This window comes from Narcine bancroftii, chromosome 4 (genome assembly GCF_036971445.1).
Source record: "Narcine bancroftii isolate sNarBan1 chromosome 4, sNarBan1.hap1, whole genome shotgun sequence".
In the NCBI taxonomy this organism is placed as follows: domain Eukaryota; kingdom Metazoa; phylum Chordata; class Chondrichthyes; order Torpediniformes; family Narcinidae; genus Narcine; species Narcine bancroftii.
In genome coordinates, this window is record NC_091472.1 from 258,841,169 (window position 1) to 258,859,759 (window position 18,591).

Consider the following 18,591-nt stretch of genomic DNA (forward strand, 5'->3'; position numbering starts at 1 on the left):
AGAATTCAATTGATTAAATTCTTTAATTTAACTGCCTGCCTAACTTCTTGTCTCAATGTATTTCAACATACTTTTCTGATTTACTTGGTCGATGTGACATTAAGCTTTGGGTTAGCAGGACATTGCCAAGAATTTTTTACAATAGTGTAATAGGAACCATTAAAAAAAAACTTTTATCTAATTGGCTTTTTTTTTCCAGTAGATCATCAGATTCTTCAGCAAAAATGAAGGCTGCACCTTATATCAGTACTTAACCTGTTATACAACTTACTCAGAGCTAGCCTGGTAACTCTGCAAAAAGGGGGGAAAATGAATGATGTGAGGATAAACCAAATATTTGGTAACATTTAAAAGTTTATATGTATGCTTTACATTGCTCTGAGAAGGAGTGCTTCCAAATTTACAATAGCCAGTGTTACTGGAACCTTAAAAAAAACTTGCAGATTCTTCATTCTACTCCTTTGAGCTGGCAATTAGTTAGCAGGAAACAATAGGATTATATCCAGCACTGTCAAGAAAACCAAAGTACAAGGCAGTTGTCTGTGTGCTTCAGCTAACGTTTGGCCATTTCGAGTTTGGAGCTAATTCAGAGCACAGAAGAAGCCTAGCCTGTTGCTGTGATTAATCTGTTGTTTCAATGAGGAGGGGCTGGATGGCTGTCAGATGAAATACTCCTTCTTGCCTTCGCTCACTGCATCCTGGTAATTGATCTTGTTCTTCAATGCGACATCTGGAGCCTCAGCATACTCCGTTCGTTTTGCTTCATTATTTTGATATGTTGCCTTGCTCCGGTACAACAAGCGGCCAGTAATCGCAAAGATGCAGAGGACGACAAAAATCACAATCGCTATGACACCTGCCATTGGAAAAGAAATCTCCTTTTAGTTTATTTTGTAAATCAACATTATTTTAACTTGGCTATGTTTTCTGAAGGTCAACCCTGTTTGTCCACTCTGCTTCTGTGCTGATTTCCCTTGGGGTATGGTGGGGGTGATATACCGGGCCACATTTCTGCATTTCACTCATTGCTATATGCAAATTCAATCAGTGGCACAGTGGCAATGTAAATTCAGTCTATGGTTATTATCTGCATGGTGAAATGGCAGGTTCTCACTGATTTAGACAGAGTTCTTCAGCAATTATGTTTTTTACACAGCTGCTGCATTCTGGGAAATTATCCCAAATTCCCAAAATACAGTCTATATTAAAAAAAAAATCAGAATGGAAATGAGTGACTCATTCCCATTCTGAAATTTTACCTGCGACACACCTAGACATTATTACGGACTGCCTGCAGTCTAAACTGAACTGCAGGTGACAATGGGCTAATGAATAGCACGCGCCTGCAAGTCCCACCTCTTAACTTTCTGCTTTCAGTATTCAGTGTAAACTCGCTGTCGTGGACAACATGTAACCTCTCCCTCTGTGACCTGCCCATATAGGTCGACCTCTCTGCCCCCTTCCATTCATTCGAGCACAGGGAATTGGGCCAGCTGAAATCTAATGTGTCTTAAAGCCTATTGTTCCTCACTCAGTCTTCAGAGTCATTGAAAGTGCTTATCAATTAATACACAATTCATTTTTCACATGGGATGGACAAGTTGCTGAGACCTGACTGCCTTGAAATCGATCCAGATGCCCGGAGCTGCCCGAATGATGTAAGAGGTGGATCGCTTGCTTCACAAACTTCCTCGAAGTCACAGCGGGCCTCGTAGACTCAGATGAAAAGAAACTCAAGGTCCTGCAAGCTAGAGTTGGCCATCGAGCGTACCTGGTGATCCGGAGCTGCACCACCTACCCAGAGGCCATGGCTGAGCACCGCAACCTCTATCGATCCCGGGTGAACAAAGTGTACTCACGGTATCGACTGGCCCTGAGGAGACAGCAACCCGATGAGTTCCTCTGAGCGCTGTACCACCTGGGGAGAGACTGCTGGGGCACTGCTAAACCCCCCATGCCTGTAGCCCAGTGTGTGGAGGAGCTGGTGCAAGATATCTGCGTGGCTGGAGTGAGGTTGACTGATTAATCAGTGACTGCTCAAGGAGGACAAGCTGAAGAGAGCTTTCCAACTTGCCAGAACCCTTGAAACGGCCCAACGCAAAGCCGTCGAGATCACCAGTAAGAACAGGGCATCCACTTGCGGACTGCGGGCGCTGCCATGTTGGGAGCCAGCATCACAGATGGCCTCTGCAATAGTGAGACACAAACTCACAGCTGCCGCCCCCATGATTGGACACCGAAGGTGCCAATACTGTGGCCAGCTGAAGCACCCCAGACGACGCTGTCCGGCTAAGGATTCAACCTGCTCAGGGTGCGGAAAGAAAGTGCATTACCAGTGTGTCTGTAAGTCATCAAACCCTCCTGAGCAAGCAGTGCATCACTAATGTCATGTTCAGCCCCAAAAGGCTTGACCACGTGCACGACCCAGGAGTTGCCATCTTACCCAGCATCTCCTCCGCCTTCCTGGGTGATGTCATCTCTGCCTTCCGCTGCCTGGATGATGTCACTTCCTCCTTCTTCCTCCAATGTGAAACTTGGTCAATATGGATGCTGCAATCTTACCGGTCAGGCCTCCCCTTCAACAGCGACGACAATAACCCAATCCTGGCTTCCTTGACCCTGAACCAGTGCAGACCCCATCCGATCGCCCACTTGATGATGGAGATCGAGGTAAATGGAAAAAGAACGAACTGCCTGTTCGACAGTGGGAGCACAGAGAACTTTATCCTCCTGGCCCTTAAGTCAAAAAGGCCTGGCAGTGTTGCACTGGCAGGAAGTCTGCCAGAAGCACTCCATGTATCCGATCTCTCCTATGCACCACTACCTCATGAACACATGTTTTCCTTCCTCAGGAGGTCAGAGATTGGAACCATTCTGCCGCCCTGGCTCTCATCTCCGAGACCCGTTCTGTTGAGGAAGCATGCAACGGGCCAAAAGATTGGCACCTTAGTGGAAGAGGTGCAGCTCCTACATGCAAATCCACAATACACATACATCCAGTACCCTGACAGCCATGCGGACACAGTCTCTGTCTGGGACCTAGCACGTGGCGGAGACACCCACTTACACCCACCCCGACCACCACATACACACACACATCAGCCCCAACAGGGACGGTACAAGCTATTGATGCCCCCTGGCCACATGCCCAGGACCATCGCCCTGCTGAGTCGCCACAGACAACCAGATCCCACTCACTATGGCGACAGCCTTGCCCCTCCCCACCCCTCTCAAGAAACCCAACCAGCAACTGAGCCAACCAGTACACCCCCGGCAGAGCTGCACAGGTCACAGAGGAAGAGGAAGCCACCTGACCAGCTGAACCTCTAGGACGGGGTCTTGTTTTTTTAAAAGAGGGGGTGAATGTAGTGATATGTGTATGTATATACTGCTGCTGCTCTGTACATAAGTGGCTGGCCTGCCCACTGATGACTCAACCCCATGTAAACCCTCCCCCTGTGACCTGGTCGACCTTCCTGCCCCCTTCCATTCATTTGAGCCCATGGAGTTGGGCCAGCTGAAATCTAATGTGTATTAAAGCCTATGTATCGTTCCTCACTCAGTCTTTAGTCATTGATAGTGCGTATTAATTGTGTCAGGAAACAGATTTTGAGTTTTGGTTGTCTGTGTGTGAACGGCTACTTTGGAAGGTAGGAAAAAATTTGAATGGAAAAGAACTAATTCTATGTAAAAAAACGTAAATGATGTAAATAGGAATGACATGAAAACAAACATTTTACAGACTAATGCACAAAAGTACTGGAAAAACTCAGCAGGTCATGCAGTGTTTCTTATGCAGCAAGGATACCTTAATGTTTCGGGCCTGAGCCTTTCGTTGTTATCAGCAAGCAGCAGTTTATTGTTTGAATAAAATGGTGGGGTGAGGGAAAGGGAAGGGCATGTGCCCACAAGCAAAAGGTCATAGGTGGATATTGGTGGGAGGGGAGAAGATGGAAAAAAGCTTGGAAATGATTTTGCTCGTACCTGGATGAAGGGCTTATGTCCAAAATGTTAGTTACATACCTAAGGAATGGTATGAAATCTGCTGAGTTTCTCCAGCACTTTTGTGTATTGAACTACAAACACAGCAGTTGCAGACTTTCTTGTTTCACTCCATTTTAGTGACCACTTGACTTTATTTTCTAGCGAGGACAGTGGAGAATGAGTGGCCAATTTGTGGTTGGTCATTTCACATTACATTTGTACACTTGCACTTTCCTTGAGGAACTGCAGGGGGTGATCAGGAAAAGTCCCGGCTTTAAGGGACTACCAACAAATGCACATACTCCATGTCCTGGTTTTCCAGGACTGGTTTTGTACCCAACAACGTACTACTGCAATGATTTACCCATGGACCCAGTCTGGAGTATATATGATGAAAGGTTAAAAATGACCAGAGTCCAAGGGGTTAATTTTCCATTTTCACTAGATAAGCCAACTGTAATACAACAGGCCTTGGGCAAAAATCAAGAAATAAAGGCCAATGAGGAGGATTGAACCCAACGTCCTCTTAAAATGAAAGACCACTCTGCAGTTTACAACCTCATCAAGTCCTGGAAGGCATTCTCACTGCATGAAGCCTTGGAATGTGAAATGGATTTCAACTGTGAAAGAGACGGGATATTAGTTCGATAGACCTCATTCCTTGGTAATGTAATCCTCATTCTTTCCATGGAGTCTTCCCAATGATAGCAATTTCTGCACCACCCCTAATTGCATGGGATAATATGGTAGGAAACCAAGTCTTAGGAGGCAAAGTATATTATGTGGAGATAAAAACAGAAAATACTGGAAATGTCAACGTCAGCATCCGTAGAAGGAGAATCACTGAAGCCTGCAGCAATGAAACAGGCTATTGAGCTCATCCTGCCCATGCCAAGCTATTTATTTTGCCTGGTCCAATTGCCTGCACCCTGAGCAGATGAGCTCAGGGTCTGGTTGTCTGTGGCGACCCAACAGGGCGATGGTCCTGGGCATGTGGCCAGGGGGCATCAATAGCTTGTACCAAGTCTCTGTTGGGGCTGATGTGTGTGTATGTGGTGGTTGGGGTGGGTGTAAGTGGGTGTCTTCGCCACGTGCTAGGTCCCAGACAGAGACTGTGTCCGCATGGCTGTCAGGGTACTGGATCTATGTGTACTCTTCCTATCCATGGAAAGATCCAATCTTCACTTAAATGTCGAAATCAAATGCACATCCACCACCTCCTGGACAGCACAATCCATACACTCACCACACTCTGAATGAAGAATTTCCCCCGTATACTTCCTTTAAAGATTTATACTTTCACCTTTAGCCCATGTCCTCTAGTTCTTGATTTACCCAACCCCAGTGGAAAAAAGCTTGCTTTCATTTACCCTATCTATACTTAGGAACAGCTTATTTCCACAGGCAATGAGAATGCTGATCAAAGGAACTGTTCAAACTAACCATCTGAGATCCTCATATTTGCAAAGCAATATTTATTTATTTGTACAGATGAATTCTTGTCTTTCATATGTACTGTTTGCATGTATGTGTGTTATGTCTGATTGTATGAGTATTTTTCACCAACTTGTGCAATCTGATGACAATAAACTTGGCTTGACTATACCTCTCATAATTTTGGATACCTTTATTAAATCTCCCCTCTTCGTCAACGCACAATAGATAACATTTCAGGTCAAAGATCCTTCATCAGAACTGAGAAAGAGAGAAAGTTGTTATTCTAAGTGGCAGAGGTGGGGACAGCAATAGGTAGAAAAAGGGAATTTCCATGATATGATGAAATAATGTGGCCGTTAAAAGCAAGTTTAACTTCCTTTGTCCATGCAAAGGGATATGGGCTAAATGCAAGCAAATGGGGTTAGCTTGATCAATACAGGCAAGTCTGACGTCCAAGTGATATGGCATAGCTTGATTTATTGGGACAAACTGAGTAGACAGAACATACAAATGAAAGAAAAAAATGTGACAAAAAGGAAGGTGAAAAATGGTATGGACAGACGGCTAGTCCTGATACAAACAGAAAGAATGAGCAAGTCAACTGAAGAAGGTAAAAATTAATTATAGTTTCATCTGATGAAGGGGCTAAGCCCAAAACGTTGATTACCCTTTATCCCGATGAATGCTGCATGCCCTGCTGAGTATTTTCAACATATTTTTATAAATCAAAGCATAGAATATAGGAGTTGGGAGGTGATGTTGAGACCGTTCAAGGCATTGGTGAGGCCAAATTTGGAATATTGTGTGCAGTTCTGGTCCCCAAATTATAGGAAGGATATCAATAAGATAGAGAGGGTGCAGAGAATATTTACTAAAATGTTGCCTGGATTGGAGTATCTAGAATACAAAGAAAGACTGAGTAGATTGGGTCTTTATTCAATGGAGCGTAGAAGGTTGAGGGGGCAATTCGATAGAGGCATTTAAAATCATGAGGGGGGATAGACAGAGTAGATGTGAACAAGCTTTTCCCCTTCAGGGCAGGTGAGATTGGAACAAGGGGTCATAAGTTAAGGGTTAGGGGGCAAACGTTTAGGAGTAACATGAGAGGAAGCTTCTTCACTCCGAGAGTGGTGGCTGAGTGGAATGACCTTCCGGAAGAGGTGGTTGCAGCAGGGTCAATTTTGTCATTTAAGAGAAGGTTAGATGAGTGCATGGATATGAGGGGATTGGAGGGTTATGGACAGGGAGCAGCGAGGTGGCACTAGTGGAGTTCACTTAAATCGGTGCGGACGAGAGGGGCCGAGATGGTCTGTTTCTGTACTGTAATTGTTATATGGTTATATATTTGTGTTTGGTTTGAAACAGTGTTTTGGGAAAACTTAATAATTGGATTGGTTATTTCAGAAGACATCTAAAAAACAATAATGGCACATCGGGTCTGGAGGCACGTGCACCCCAGCAGCTTTCCATCCCTAAAATAAATTCAGAAACCACATTGGGGCTTATGACAATCCAATTACTTTGTTGCTAATCTTAGCTCTGTGTTATTCTGAATTTATTGAAAAAAGCAATTTAAATTCTACACCATTTCTTTAGCAGGGCACACCAGGTGAGATGTCTATTTATGCTTGTAGGACTCTATCTGAGTGCTGATCTACTGCCTTCACTGAGTGAACCATTCTCACTCTGTCAATGGAAGAATCCGTGAAAAGTATGAGCATCTTAACAATTCTGGCTTCACTTAGTCCCCTGCTCTACTCACTCTACACCTATGACTGTTCGGCTTAGTTGACTACAAGACCAATTTTCTGATGATACCACTGTGGTAGGCTGTATAAAATGGGGTGTTGAGTCAGCATAAAGGAAGAAGATTTACAAAATGGTATACTAATAACAGTCTCACACTCAATGTCACCAAGACCAAGGAACTGTCTGTAGACTTTAGGAAAGGAAACCTCGAGATGTACGGTACAGTGATCATTGGGGGATCAGAAGTGGAGAGGATGAGCAAATTTAAATTATAGAGCATAGAACATGGCCTTTTGGCCTACGATGTTGTGCCCACCTCCATAAACCTGTTTGAAAAATGAAACCTTCCCTATTTCATAACCTTCTATTTATATTTTACCTATGTCCTTGTCTAAGAATCTTTTACATGTCCATATTGTATCAACTTCCACTACAATCCCTGCCAATGCATTCCAGGCACCACTACTCTCTATGTAAAAAATGACTTAGCCCTGACATTTCCCATAAACTGTCCTCCCCTCACTTTGTACTCAGGTGTTTGAAACTGGGAAAAAGATGCTGGTTGTCCACCTTATGCCTCTATTGTCATCTCTCATCCTTCTTGGGTCAAAAGAGAAATGCCCAAGCTCTGCTAACCTTGAATCATAAGACATATTTTGCAATCTAGGCATCATCCTGATAAATGTCCTTGTAACCTGTCCAATCTTCCACACTCTTCCTGTAATGAAGTGACCTGAACTGAAGACAATATTCCAAGTGTGGTGTAACCAGAGTTTTATGGAGTTTCATCATCACCTTACAACTTTTGAACTCAATCCCTTGACTAATGAAGGATATTATACCATAAGCTTTCTTAACTACCCAATCAACCTCCATTTCAAACTTGACAGATCTATGGATTTGGACCCTCATCTTCCACATCCTGCCATTAACTTTGAACACTGCTTTCAAGTTTGACATTCTAAAATGCATCACTTCATACTTATCGGGACTGAACTCCATCTGTCTCTTTTCCACTCAACTATGCATCCTGTCGATTTCCTGTTGTCACCTACAACAATCTTCTACACTACCCATAACATGTCCAACCTTTGTGTCATCAGCAAACTGAATGACCCATCCTTCTATTTCTTCATCCAGGCCATTTATAAAAATTACAAGAAGCAGGGATCCCAGAAAGTGATCACTGAAGAACTCCACTAGTCACTAACTGCCTGCATGTCATTATCTTGGAGATTTTTCTCCTGGACCCAACATACTAATATCATTATGAAGACAGGACATCAGCACCTCTACTTCCTCAAGAGTTTGAATAGGTTTGTTATGATATCAGAAACCCTGCCAAATTTCTACAGCTGTGTGATAGAAAGTGTGCTGAATGGCTGCATCATGGGGTGTCAGTGAAAAGCCCTGAGAGAGGTAGTGGACACAGCACAATACATCACAGGCAAAACTCTCTCCACCGTGGAGAAACTCAACATGGAACACTGCCATAGGAGAGCAGCAGCAAACCAAGGATCCACACCCCTCAGGACATGCTCTGTTCTCACTGCTGCCATCAGGAAAGAGGTATAGGTGCCACAAGACTTGTACCTCTAGGTTCAGGACTAGCTGTTATCCTTCAATCATCAGACTCCAAAACAACAAACTTATTTGGAGACTCATTTAGGACTCTTACTTGGTTCATTATTTATTACTGAATATTTATTTTCAATATTTGAGCAGTCAGTTTGTTTGCATTTCTTTCTTTTGTAACCATTTCTTTCTTTTTGAATACTGTTTACAGTCACCATTAATTAAAAATTCTGCCTGCAGGGAAAAAAAATGAATTTCAGGGTTATACATGGTGCTTTAACAATAAATTTGAACTTAGATCTTTGAAATTAATTGAAGCAGAGAAATTCTAAAGCTCTCTACTATTTTGTTATAGCCACTATAAAATGAGATGAGATCCAAAGACACTCAGCAAACTGCCCTTTGTAATTAGTAAAACTATTGATATCTGTTTTCTGCTTCTCATTCGACCAATTAATAATCCAGTTCATTGCTTTATGTTACTTGCCAGGAGCACATTCATTAGCCATGAATTTCTTCTGTGAGACTTTACTTTCTGGAGGACAAGATTTATAGTTTTCAATTCAATTTGTTCACTGATTCCAATGCATTTGTTAGGCAACACTTCCATTTAAAAGCTTGCCGTCATGAATTTATTGTTTCAGGTCAAATGCTTCTTTCCATAACAGAATCCAATATTTTATCTCTGCCCCTGCATAAGAGGCATTTTCTTGAAAGGGAATTAGCAGTCTTTATCTGGCTTAATCTGTAGGTGACAATTAAATGTCATCACAAGTCATTCAGTCTAGAGAATTGAGATGAAGCTACTTCAAGTGGAGTCATTTTCTTTAGAATAATGAAGACTGATTTAAATGGTGTGAATAAGACATCCAGTCAAAAAGAGCAAGGATCTATTTTCTTCATTGAATGGGAGAATCCAATGACACAGCAAGTTCATACTCTGGGTTTCTCTGCAGATGAAGACGAAGCAGCATTTTTATTTCAGATTTCCAGTACCTGCAAATATTTTTTTTCAATTTGTGCTACTACTGACTCAAGTTCATTTGTCTGTTTGCATGGCCTTCCTGTGTCTTGTATCCAAAGTTCCAAAGTTGAGATTTATTGTCAGAGTACAAGCATGGCATCACATACAACCCTGAGATACATTTTCCTGCAGGCCAAATGTAACTGTAAACTGCACTCAAGAAAAAAGGTACGAGTACAAAAAGAGAAACACCTCCACCATCAAACTCCCAATCAACAAATTCAATCAGGGACTCATTTAAGGACTCTTGATTTGCGTCTTTATTTATTACAGAATATTTATTTTCTATTTTTGGAGGGTCAGTTTGTTTACATTTTTTTGGTTTAGTTGTCTCTCTTTTGTATACATTTCCTTTCTTGCATGCAGATTTATTTGCACTACCGATGAGTGATAATTCTGCTTAGCCTGCAAGAAAAAGAATCTCAGGGTTGTATGTGATGTCATGTATGAACTCAGACAGTAAATCTCAACTTTGAACATTTGAAATGTTAATGAAGAAAGAAATGTAAACAAATTGGCTGTGTGATGTAGAAAAAAAAATTCAGTACCAAATAATATGCAAAGTCAAAGTCCTTAACTGAGTCTCTGATTGAGTTTGTTGTTACCCTGGTTGGTCTAGATTCTAACCACATTCTAACAAAATCGTATACAGAGCCGTTGTCATACCCACACTCCTGTTCGGCTCCGAATCATGGGTCCTCTACCGGCACCACCTACGGCTCCTAGAACGCTTCCACCAGCGTTGTCTCCGCTCCATCCTCAACATCCATTGGAGCGCTTTCATCCCTAACGTCGAAGTACTCGAGATGGCAGAGGTCGACAGCATCGAGTCCACGCTGCTGAAGATCCAGCTGCGCTGGATGGGTCACGTCTCCAGAATGGAGGACCATCGCCTTCCCAAGATCGTGTTATATGGCGAGCTCTCCACTGGCCACCGTGACAGAGGTGCACCAAAGAAAAGGTACAAGGACTGCCTAAAGAAATCTCTTGGTGCCTGCCACATTGACCACCGCCAGTGGGCTGATAACGCCTCAAACCGTGCATCTTGGCGCCTCACAGTTTGGCGGGCAGCAACCTCCTTTGAAGAAGACCGCAGAGCCCACCTCACTGACAAAAGGCAAAGGAGGAAAAACCCAACACCCAACCCCAACCAACCAATTTTCCCCTGCAACCGCTGCAACCGTGTCTGCCTGTCCCGCATCGGACTTGTCAGCCACAAACGAGCCTGCAGCTGACGTGGACTTTTTACCCCCTCCATAAATCTTCGTCCGCGAAGCCAAGCCAAAGAAGAAGAATCATCAAGGGATACAACATGGAAAAACGACCTGCCACCAACTGAGTCCACACTGACCACAAAATGCCCATTTACACTCAATCCCCATTGTTTACTCTTCCCATATCCTCATTATTGCCTTCCAGGTTCCACCACTGACCTACACTGCAGTGGGTAATTTAGTGCAGCCAATTAACTGACCAATCCACACATTTTCTGAAGTGTGGGTGGAAACCAGAGCATCCTGAGCAACCCCACAAGATCAGATGTACACTCAACACAAGCACGCTCACACATGTGCACTTTTGTTTATTGCTATAATTACCAGCAGCTGGGAATTGCTTGTATAAACCAGCCTGTTGCAATTATATCATTAATCACAGCCTGTTAATAGCAGCATTTTGTCTAATCATGGAAATAAGTGAAATGAGAGCAGTAGGCCTACAAACACACACACACACTTATGAGCAAAGGTCAGGATTGAACCTGGGTTTTTGGCATTATGAAGCAACTGTGCCACTGTGTGGGGGTTGCTAAGTTAATTGACCACTGCAAGTTGGCCATAGAGTGTTGGTGAGTGGTTGAATCTGGGGGAATGAAATAGGATCCTTGTGTAAATGAGCTCTTTAAGGTTGGTATGGACAGAAAGACCATTTCCATGCTGTATATATGACCAGGTTAATAATTAAAGAACTTGATAGAAGGATTGGAGAGTTGGGACATCAAGTAACAGGGAGCCATAACTCAATCCTAGAAAGGGTGTTGAAAACAGAAACCGTTGTCACAGGGTCATGGACCTGCAACTGGGAGGTGAGATTGTTCTTCCTGTTTGTTCTCTTCATATTCTGTAATTTCCAATTCTACAAGACTAGTTGGGCCTGGGCAATATCGATGGCAGGTTTACTCCCCCTGGTGGACATTATGAAGCCAGATGGGGTTTGATAATCATTACACATGACTAATTTTGCTTTAAAACAAATTAATACCATGAACTAAATTTAAATTCCACTATTAACATCGTGCAACTTGAACATAACTTGACATTAATTTAACTGTTGTGCCCTGTCTAATATTCCAGTAACTCGATCGGCACACTGAAGATTTTTTTGAGTTTTCTTATCTCTTTGTTTGTTATTGTCATGGTCACCCTTTATTGAATTGGTGCAACCTAACTTGAGTTCAAGAGTTGAGTGATCACGTGGTAACTCTACAAATCTCTGGTGAGATTACACTTATTATTGTGTGCAGTTCTTGTCACCTCATTAATTGGAAGGATGTGGAAGCTAATGGAGAGGGTGAAGAGTAGATTTACAAGGAAAATAAGTGTGTGTGTGTGTGTGTTTATAGTGCTTTAGTTTGTAGGCCGACTGCTCTCATTTCACTTATTTCCATGATTAGACAAAATGCTGCTATTAACAGGCTGTGATTATTAGAGGTTATTAGAGCTAGGACTTTTCATTTTGGAGCAAAGAAGGATGAAAGGTGAATTAATAGAGGTCTACAAGATTCAGATGCATAGATAAGGTAGACAGCCAGCACCTTTTACCCCTGGGCAAGTAGCAAATAGCAGAGGATATCTGCACAAAGAGGAGGGAAGAAAGTTTAGAGGAGACATCAGGCATAAGCTTTTTACATAGAGAGTTGTGGGTGTCTGGAATGCTTTGTCAGGGTGGTGATAGAGTCTGGAACAATAAGGCCATTTAAAAGCTTCTTAGATAGGCATGTGGATGAAAGAAAAATAGAGGGTTATGAGGTAGGAAGGGTTCAAATTTTGTTTTGGTAGGAATGTATAGATTGGGACAACATGGAGGGCTGAAGGGCCTGTACTGTAGTGTTTATGTTCTAACCTCATTTTTTAGGTTACATTATTTGTTTCCATTGTATATTAGGTGCTCAGCACATCACTGCAATACACAACAGAAGTCCAAATGAAGAAGGGCTCAGTCCCAAAGTTCCCATTACATATTTTTACCTCCTATGAAAGCCGTGAAACCTGCTGAGTTCCTCCAGCATTTCTGAGTTTTTACTAAGGCCCGGATGAACTCCTTCGACCTCATAAATTTTTAAAAATTCTCTTATGTTGGAAGACATTTGTTGGTTCATTTCCAACCTTCTACACATTGATAGGAATCAGCCACTCATTACTCCAGCGTGTAACAGACCATCTCTTCTACAACCAAACTTTTAAGGGGATTAATTTAAATTTTGGAACCTTACCTCCGATAACTGCAGAATCACTTTTGACTGCCTTTTGCAAAGGTTCTTCCTCCTCAGTAGGTTTAAATTGATCTAAAATAGAAAAAGTAACTCTGAATATCAACCAAAAAATCAAAATGGTACTCGGCAAGAAGATTGCAATTCTCAAGACTAACAATGGCATTTAGTTCATTTTGGTCACACTGCAGTGTTTGTAGTCTCAGGCTAAATAAAAAGAAGACATCCTCTTCAACAATACCTTTCACAGGCTCAGCTCTTCGGATTGACTTTTGCTGTGAGCATAATATTTATGAAGACCAGTTACAACTGTAAGGAAATATGAGAGCCTTTTTTCTGCAGAAATAAAAACCTCACAGAAGTATCGATTGAAAAACATAAGAGTGCAGCCACTGGAAACCTGAAATAAAACCGGATAATACCAGAAAAGGGCATCAGTCTTGGCTGCTTCTGGGGACTGAGACATAGAGATCTGACATACTGGAACACTAACTTTGTTTTTTCTTTATTTTCGTACAATAGTTTGTCCTGCTGAGTGCTTCGACCATTTTCCACAGCCAATGAGACTGTGCTCATGAAATACTACAACCCACAACCCCCATATATTTTTGAAGGATGGGAGGGAACCGGAGCACCTGAAGGAAACCCTCGCTGATTTGGGGAGAAAGGAGAAAAACTCCTTCCAGACACAGCAGAATAGAACCCAGGTGGCTAGCCCTGCAATAGTGTTGCGCTAACTACAATGTTAACTGTGCCCCCCAATAATGATGAGATAAATAATGTAGGATGTTGATGGAAGAATGAATGTGGATGAGGACATCAAGAATTGCAAATGTGTTGTTCTTAAAGTCATCAGTATAGTATTCTTGGACTTAAACAAAGGAGCTCTTTGGATTTTTTTTAATTTAATTTTTTTTAAATTTAGGCAATCAGCATGGTAACCGGCCATTTTGGCCCACGAGTCCAAGCTGCTCAATTTACACCCAATCAACCTACACCTACGGTACACTTTGAATGGTTGAAGGAGACTGGAACCCTCGGGGAAAACCCACTCAGACACAGGGAGAATGTACAAACACCTTACAGACAGTGCAGGATTCGAACCCCAATCCTAATTGCTGGTACTCTCAAGGCATTGTGCTAACCGCCATGCCAACCATGCCATCCGGTCTGTATGCTTGATTACTGGGATGGGGCTTTAACGTACAACATCATGCATCAGTGCCAAAGGTGGCACAAGTAGAGCCACATTAACCAGTGCAATATATTCCTGCTGACCTTCATGGATGCCAGTCTTGAGCTGACAGATCTGTCAGCTTTCAGAAAGATGGAAAGATATCAATAAGGTTGAAAGAATGCAGAGAAGATTTACTCGAAGTTGCTGGGACTTCTGAAACTGAGTTGCAGGTTAAACCGGCTCAGGCCCGAATCATTGGTAATACATCTTTATCTCCTAAGTGATGCGCTCTATCAATAACACCAAAGATTGAGTGAGATTAACAATAGGCTTTAATACACATTAGATTGTAGCTGGCCCAACTCCATGTGCTCGAATGGAAGACAGGGGAAGGGAGGTCGACCTTTATGGCCAGGGCACAAGGGAAGGAGTCATTAGGGAGTGAGTCATCAGTGGACGGGCAAAGTTTATACATATCACCACATTCACCCCTTCTTTTAAAACAAAGCCCCACTAGGTTAAAGTCCTAGAGCGGTGGTTTCCTCTGCCTTTGTGACCTGCGCAGATCTGGCGGTGGTGAACTGGTCAGCTCTATTGCCAGTTGTGTGTCTTGAGGATGGGGGCGATAGGGCGGTCTCTGTAGGAAGTGGGGTTTCATCGTATGTGGGGGCAGTCGTGGTGGTCAGAGCAGCTGGATGGAAGTTGGGGTGTGTGTCGTATAGTATTGGGGATGGGTTGGGGAGTGGTTTGGGTGTAAGTAGGTGTCTCCAACATGTGCCAGATTCCAGACAGGGATGGTGTCCTCATGGCTGTCGGGGTACTGGACGTAGGCATATTGCGGGCTTATGTGCAGGAGCAGCACCTCTCCCACCAATAGGTCAGTCTATGGTCCCTTGCTTGTTTTCGCAGCAGGATGGGTCCCAGGGTTGCAAGCCAAGGTGGCAGAGTGGTTCTGGTCACCAAACTCCTGGGGTAGGAAAACATGTGTTCATGCAGGGTCATGTTAGTAGTGATGCATAGGAGAGATCAGATGGCATGGAGTGCAGACATCCTGCTGTTGGGACACTGCCAGGCCTTTTGACTTAAGGGCCAGGAGGATCACCTCCCAAATGGTGGCCTTTTCTCTCTCCACCCAGTCGTTTCCAATGGAATTGTAGCTTGTGGTCCTACTGGTGGCTATGCCTCTGGCCAACAGGTACTGCCGCAGCTTGTTGCTCATGAAAGAGGACCCCCCTGGTCACTATGGATATAGTTCGGGTATCCAAGAAGGGAGAATATGCTAGGGAGTGCTCTGACAGTGGCTGTGGTCATATCAGGACAGGGGAATCTGGACAACTCGTCAATGACTTTGAGAAAATAGATATTCCTGTTAGATGAGGGCAGGGGCCCTTGAAATCGACACTGAGTCGTTCAAAAGGGCACGTGGCCTTGATGAGGTGGGCCTTGTTGGGCCAGAAGAATTGCAGTTTACATTCTGCCCAGACCCAAAATTTTATCGTTCTTGATTTTACCCTGCAGTTTGGTGTTGAACATAAAAGCTACGGCTTGTTGGTCCTTGAGCAGGATAAATCTTTTCACAGCCAGGTAATGATGCCAGTGGCATACTGCCTCAACGATCGCCTGTGCCTCCTTCTCAACTGAGGAAAGCTGTGTTTCTGGGCCGTGCAGGGTGTGGGAAAAAAAAGTCACTGGCCTTCCCGCCTGGTTGAGAGTGGCAGCTAGTGTGAAGTCGGAAGCATCAGTCTCCACCTGAAAAGGGATGGATTCATCCACGGCATGCATCGTGGCTTTAGCGATGTCTCCTTTGATTTGGGTAAATGCAGCCCAGGCTTCTGCCGATAAGGGGGAGGTTGTGGCTTTTACTGGGGGATAGGCTTTATCAGCATAATTAGGCACAATTAGGCATAATAAGAAAAATACCCCAGGCATCTTTTGATGCCTTGAAGTTGTGTGGGACCGGGAGCTCCATGAGGGGATGCATACAGTCGGGGTCGGGGGCAATGACACCATGTGCCACGAACCATCCAAGCAGAGCCAGGTGAACAGTGCTAAACACACACTTCTCCTTGTTTCAAGTCAAATTCAGGGACTCCACTGTGCGGATGAATTTAGCAAGATTGGCCTCATGGTCTTGCTGGTCATGGCCACAGGTGGTGGCATTGTTCAGGTAGGGGAAAGTGACTGTTAGCTTGTGCCTGTCTACCATCCAATCCATTTCCCTTTGGAACACGGAGACTCCATTAGTGACTCCAAAGGGCACCTGGAGCAAATGGTAAAGTCTACCATCCGTCTCGAAGGCGGTGTATTTGTGGTCTCCTGGGTGAAGGGGTAGTGGTACTATGCCGACTTTAGGTCAATAGTTGAGAAGACCCTGTACTGGGCGACCTTATTGACCATATTGGCAATCTGGGACAGGGGGTAGGCATCCAGCTACGTGAATTGGTTGATCATCTGGCTGTAGTCAATCACCATTCGGGGCTTACTCCCATCCCTGACCATCACGATTTGGGCTCTCCATGGGCTGTGATTCCCTCTGCCAGGGGTTGCTGTACCTTGGACTTAATAAATGCCCTGTTCTCAGTGCTATAGCGCCTACTGTTTGTCGTAATGGGCTTGCAATCCAGGGTCAGGTTCTCAAATAATGGTGGAGGGGGTACAAGGAGGGTGGATAGGCCGCAGGTGGGATTGGCCGGCCGGCCAAGAGGTGCAGTGAGTCAGGGGCTGAATACCGTTAACAGTGGTTGTGGTCCTCCGAACACATCGTGACACTCCTGAACTGGCTCTGGAAGTCGAGGCCCAGAAGAATTTGTGCACAGAGCTGTGGCATTACAAGCAAATTAAAGTTATCATAGTGTTGCTCCCCCCTCCCCCCCACCATTGCTAATGATGCTACACAATACCCATGGATCATGGTAGATTGGTCTTCAGCGGCCATTAAGACTGTGCTGCTTGTTGATCTAACCAGGAGAGAGAGCTTGCTAGCAGTGTCTGGGTGGATGAAACTCTCTGTGCTCCCACTCTCAAACAGTCGGTTAGTTGTCTTCCTGTTTACCTCCGTCTCCATCATCGAATGGGCATTCAGGTGGGAACTGCCTTGGTTGAGTATGATTGAAGTCAGGACTGGGTTGTCGTCGCTGTCAGAAGGGAGGCCCAGTCGGTAAGATGGCGGCTTCCATGTTGATCAAGCAGTCGTGTCGGGCAAGAAGGAGTAAGACGGTGAAAGTGACGTCTGGTAAGATGGCGACTCTCGGGTTGTGCACACGGCCAAGCCGTTCAGGGTTGGAAGTGATGTCGGGATCGATGGCCCACCCCCGGGGGCACACGTACCACTACTTGCACAGGAGGGTTTGGACTTACATACATTCTGGTAGTGTCCTTTCATCCCACACCCCAAGCAGATGGATTCTTTAGCAGGCCAGAGTCATCGGGGTGCTTTAGCTGGTTGTAGTAGTGGCACTTCGGGTGTCCAATCATGACAGTGGGGTCGTAGTCGACTTGCACGGCAGCGGTCTGTGACATGGGCTCCCAAAATGGCGGCTCCTGCGGCCCACATGTGGAGGACCCGTTCTTACCGGCAGTTGCCTCGGCAATGCGCTGGGTCGAATTGAGAGTCCTGGCCAGCTGAAACGCTCTTTTCATGGGCAGCTTGTCCTCCTCAAGCAGTCACAGGCAGATGTAGGCAGAACCCACCCTGGACATGTAGGCATCCTGGATCAACTCTTCCACGTACTGGGTTGCAGGCATGGGTGCCGAGACAGCGCTCCAGCAGTCTCTTCCCAAGATGTACAGGGCCCGAAGGAACTTGTCCATACGCTCACCAGGCTGCTGCTTTCTCGAGGCCAGGAGGTATAGTGAGTACAGCTCATTCACCCGGGGTCAGTAGAGATTGTGGTGTTCAGCCATGGTGTTTGCTTAGGATGTGTAGCTCCTGATCACCTGGTATGCTCGGTGGCCACCCTGACTTGTAGGACCTTGAGCCTCTTTTTATCTGTGTCCACCAGGCTCGCAGTGACCTCAAGGAAGTTGGAGAAGCAGGCTCATACTGTTCCTCCTGGGGCCTGAGGATCAATGTCTAGATTGTCGGGTCTCAGCAGCTTGTCCATCTCGTGTGGCAGGAATAATGTGTATTAAATCAATAGCATTAAAGACTGAGTGAGG

The 18,591-nt window shown here is 44.5% G+C and overlaps 1 protein-coding gene across 1 annotated transcript in view; it reads right to left on the reverse strand.

Annotated features, from left to right (window-relative positions):
* Positions 1–202: 202 nt before the first annotated feature.
* LOC138762456 (contactin-associated protein-like 5) overlaps positions 203–18,591 on the reverse strand; it is a 762,501-nt gene continuing 744,112 nt past the window's right edge. Inside the window, exons 19-20 of the mRNA XM_069936213.1 lie at positions 13,260–13,331; positions 203–856 (exon numbers count right to left, since the gene is read on the reverse strand). Of these exons, the coding sequence (XP_069792314.1) occupies positions 660–856; positions 13,260–13,331 (269 nt within the window). The 3' untranslated portion in view covers positions 203–659. The remainder of the gene's footprint in view (positions 857–13,259; positions 13,332–18,591) is intronic.